Consider the following 4,718-nt stretch of genomic DNA (forward strand, 5'->3'; position numbering starts at 1 on the left):
AAAAAAACCCAAAAAAACCCCTCCCCCCCCCAAAGAAAAAACACAAAAAAAAAACCAAAAAAACCAAAAAAAAAAAAAACAAGAGGTTGCCTTTTTTAAATATGGGGCTTTTTTTCCCCACCACCCCAATTTTTTTTATAATTTTTTAAAAACAAATTAAATTTACAGATCTTTTCAAAAAAAAAAAAAAAAAAAACATGATAATCATTTATTACTTTTTTTTTTTTTAATCGAAGTATTTAAAATTTATCATTGATACCCTGCCTCTTTTTTTTTTTTCAAAAAACTCATACCTTTAAAGCTGTGTTTTCAACTCTTTTTTTTAAAATCGAAAATTTTATTTTTTAAAAAAAAAAAAATGGGTGTGTTAAAAAAAACGTTCTCTCCCTTTCCCTTGTGTCTATGGGGTACAATGATACCATAATTGTGTAACTTTTAAAAAAATAACTAAACTTTTTAAAAACCCCTTTCCAATTTCTTTACGAAATTTTTTGTCCGCCATGTGTTTTTGTGAACAGCCCCTTGACAAATTTTTCCAAAACGCGTGAGCTTAAAAAAACTCTCATTTTTTTTTCCAAACCGATATTAGAAAAAAAATTATCCAAAACCCCCTATTTGCCTAAGGGGGATCCTGTGACAAGCTGGCCTGGGGACAAAAACTTACCATGTAAAATAGTTAATTTAACATGGGACGCAAATTAAATTTGAAGTTCTTACAATTAAAACCAAAACAAATTAAAAAAAAAAAATTAATATTTTTTTTTTTTTGGTTTTTCTTCCACCTGCTGTTTGCTCTGGTGAACTTAAAGGCTGTAGTCCAAAATCCATCACCAATTTTCCGTTGTAAAAGGGCCCAATAACATCTGACCGATTTTTTATTAGTAAAATCAAAGAATGGGTCACAGTGCCCTCGGGGGACGTGCCCTGGAAAATAAAAAACATAAATAAACTTTCATAAAACAAATTTCCTGATGCCCCAAAACTCCCTTCTTTTTTTTCCTCTGTTTTTATCTGAGATTTTTTCTTCAAAGTGTACCCCGTGGGTTTGGGGGGGTAACCAATGTGGGAAAGGTTTTTAAATTCAATTGTCCCATTCTTAGGTTGTACTCTTTTTTTTAAAAAGCCCCGGGACCCCCAGCTCTGGTACACCTGGAATTAAAATTGGGGGCGGAATTTAAAATTCACATCACATTAAAAAGGGGGGAAAAATCGATTTTTTTTTAATTCTGTTTTCTCTTTAAAGCTTAGGCCCTACATTCCCCCCCCTCATCCCCATCCTACTTCTCCCCCCGCTTTTCGCCACTTCTTCTTTTCACATTTTTTTCTTTGTTAGGTAAAACAATTGTAATATGTTACAATTAATCACAGGACTATCGTTTGATTGCATACACACCCCAACACTTTTTACTGAATAACATGCAAATTATATATCGTTCAAATAACTTTTTATTAAATAACTAATTATGGGAAAATTTAAAAAAAAAAATGGTTGGCAACCACATGTTGTTTTGATAATTTTGAAGATTTGAAAGAATTCAAGTTTGTTCTAAATGTTTTAAGGAAACAACTGTCAGTCATATCATAGACGTGTTCTATTTATCAACTTAGAACTTGATTCCGTTTAGAACAATATTCGAGGACAAAATAACTCACGAACTGGTTTTAATTGCCTAAATAATCTTGTCACACAAACCTATCACTTGAAGTCCTTTACAAGAAGTAGTAATTAAGAATAATGCCATTCTGTCGTCCTTATATTTTCTTTTAGACTCTATGACCGGGTAAATTCTAAGTTCATAATTCTCTTTTCAAATATATTATAGGTATATATGCTGTAAGTTCCAGAAACATGATGATAAAATTGAGAGCCAGACCATTTGACATGTCAATCATCCAGACATATGCACCCACAAGTGATTATTCGGATGAGGACATTGATATATACTACGAAGAATTACAAAGTATGTTGAAAAACGTAAAATCAAAGGATGTGTTAATTGTCATGGGTGACCTAAATGCTAAAATTGGGAACGGGAAGGAGAGTGACGTGTTTGGCCAATATGGACTTGGGGTTAGAAACGAGCGTGGAGACAGACTAGTTCAATTCTGCATTGAAAATGAGCTGATTGTTACCAACACCTTTTTCCAGAAACCAAAGAGAAAATTATACACATGGAAAAGCCCAGGGGACTGGTGTAGAAAATCAAATAGATCACATTATGATCAGGAAAAGGTTTCGCAAACAGTGTAAAATCATGCCAAACATACCGGGAGCTGATATTAATTCTGACCATAACCCACTTATTGCAAAGCTAACGTTAAAGCTAAAGAAAATTTAAAAAACCAAAGATAATTAAAAAATTGGACATCGATCGTCTAAAATGGTCATCAGAATTTTCAGGAGAAATATAATGTCTCTGTTTCGAACATATATGATGAGCTACTTATTGAATCACAAGAACAATTCTTACAAGCAAATGAAATTGACGAAATTGATATAAAATGGAACATATTCAAAGACAGCATAAAATTCGGTAATAAGGATATTCCAAAGAAGGAGAAAAGAACAAGAAAGCAATGGATGACACCAGAAATTTTGGATCTCATGTCAGAACGTAAACAAAAAAAAGAACAAACCAGAGTATGAAGCGCTGAATAAGAAAAATCCAACACAAATGTCGCATAGCAAAATAAAATTGGCTTAACCACAAATGCAGGATGATCGAAATATTTGGCCTAGATGGAAAAGCAGCCCACGAGGAAATAAGACAAATTTCGGGCAAAAAACGCACGACTAACAACAATAACTGTATAAAAGACAAGAATGGTAAAATATTATTTGAGAAAGAGGATATAAAGGAAAGATGGGTGTCAATACATTGGCGAGTTATTTGATGATGACAGGCCCCAAATACCTTTGCCAAGCAACACTGACGGTCCTCCAATACTCGCATGTGAGATAGAAAATGCATTGAAAAATACGAAAGATGGCAAGGCTGAGGGTGAAGATGGCATTGTAACAGAAATGCTAAAAATTTTGAAAGAATTCTCAATTGTGAAACTGACAGATCTCTTTAATAGTATTCACAATACAGGCTATATTCCAGACGAACTTGCCAAATCGGTTTACATCACGCTACCGAAAAAACAAAGGCGACAACTTGCAGTGATTTCCGCACAATAAGTCTGATGCCCCATGTAACTAAATTATTATTGAAGATCATCCTAGAAAGAATCAGGTCTACCATCGATAATGAAGTTGGCGATGTACATTTTGGCTTTAGAAAAAATAATGGGACAAGAGAAGCAATTTTCTGTTTAAATAATATCCCACAAAAATACCTTGATCATCAAAAAGAAATCTATCCATGCTTTATCGATTACGCAAAAGCATTTTATAGGGTACAGCATGGAGAATTAATGACATGTCTGGAAAAGGCAGGCATTGATGGCAAAAGTATACGGCTAATCACAAATCTATATTGGCATCAAAAAGCAGCCATCAGAATTCAGGGCGATCTGTCACCTTTCACGCCAATTAAAAGAGGAGTTCGTCAAGGATGTATCCTCTCCCCATATCTATTTAACCAGTACACAGAGTTTATCCTCCGTAAAACCGAGCACATTCCAGGTATTGTTATTGGAAGTAGGAGGATAAATAATCTGAGATATGCAGGTGATACAGTATTGTTGGCATCGAACGAGACAAATCTACAGATCCTTGCAAATCAAGTAAACCTGAACAGTACAGCAAAGGGTCTAGAGATGAATGTTCAAAAGACGAAGGGCATGTCAAAGAAGCCTGAAATAATCTCAAAAGTCCAAATTAATAATCAAAACATCGAACAAGTAGATTCTTTTAAATATCTTGGACAGACAATGACCAAAAACGGAAAGAATGAGCTGGAAGTGAACAACAGGATTGCTATAGCTAAGTCGAGGTTAAGCCAACTGAATTACATTTTAACTTTGCAACAAACGCAGATGAAAACTGGAAGAAGAAGAAGAATTCTCTTTAAAACATTTTTTCCAGCTTAAAAAATTCACCTCGAGATTACAGCGCGAGTGTCACACCGTTGACCACATATCAATATTACACAGGTAAGAAACCCTCTTACCTGCTAAATCAAAATGAGCGCTGCATTAAATTCATCTTTTGCCATCCGCTTATTCCCGCTGATAAAAAAAAATTAATCAAAGTCATTTTGAAAATTAAAAATCTAGTTAAATAATAAGTGGATTCGAAATAAAATACTTACATTTGACAAAGACAGTGACTGCCTTTCTATTCGTCCAATCTCCAATCTTATTGTCAGCCACACAACTATAAATGTCTGTATCCTTGCATGACATCTTTTTCGTTGCTGTTTTAGTAATGCCATATAATCCCCATGGCTGGTCTTCTGTATTGTCAAATTCATCTGACCTTTGACCTTGTATTGACACATCAGGTTTTGGATTACCCTCGGCACGACACACAAAAGTCACCGTGTCATCAGCTGATACCGTCAGTTCTGAAGACTCTGAGTTGGCTTTGTATTCCTCCACTGTGGCTGTGTCTGTATTTGGTTAAATGTCACATTGTGGTTGGAATTATAACATGTGATATTTATTGACTTATCTTTTAGGAGGCAGGACTATGTTGTCTTTAGGATCAAAATATATTTTCTTATTGCTTGTTGACGAAGAATTTATACCAGTCAACACTTGGACGATTT

The 4,718-nt window shown here is 34.4% G+C and overlaps 4 protein-coding genes across 4 annotated transcripts in view; 1 reads left to right on the plus strand and 3 right to left on the minus strand.

Annotated features, from left to right (window-relative positions):
* Nucleotides 1–4,718, plus strand: part of LOC144959462 (uncharacterized) — a 382,226-nt gene that overhangs the window by 175,882 nt on the left and 201,626 nt on the right. The gene's annotated exons all lie outside the window — the stretch shown is intronic.
* The window catches only part of LOC144959463 (uncharacterized), a 189,690-nt gene that overhangs the window by 87,639 nt on the left and 97,333 nt on the right, over nucleotides 1–4,718 (minus strand). The gene's annotated exons all lie outside the window — the stretch shown is intronic.
* LOC144960044 (uncharacterized) overlaps nucleotides 2,302–4,718 on the minus strand; it is a 23,079-nt gene continuing 20,662 nt past the window's right edge. Inside the window, exons 8-9 of the mRNA XM_078892992.1 lie at nucleotides 4,260–4,559; nucleotides 2,302–2,324 (exon numbers count right to left, since the gene is read on the minus strand). Coding sequence (XP_078749118.1) covers nucleotides 2,302–2,324; nucleotides 4,260–4,559 — 323 coding nt within the window. The remainder of the gene's footprint in view (nucleotides 2,325–4,259; nucleotides 4,560–4,718) is intronic.
* LOC144959465 (uncharacterized) overlaps nucleotides 4,260–4,718 on the minus strand; it is a 51,643-nt gene continuing 51,184 nt past the window's right edge. The window contains exon 10 of the mRNA XM_078892070.1: nucleotides 4,260–4,559. The gene's annotated coding sequence lies outside the window, so the exon portion shown is untranslated. The remainder of the gene's footprint in view (nucleotides 4,560–4,718) is intronic.

This window comes from Berghia stephanieae, chromosome 14, assembly GCF_034508935.2.
Source record: "Berghia stephanieae isolate SIO BIC M18660-M18661 chromosome 14, UCSD_Bste_1.3, whole genome shotgun sequence".
Lineage (NCBI taxonomy): Eukaryota > Metazoa > Mollusca > Gastropoda > Nudibranchia > Aeolidiidae > Berghia > Berghia stephanieae.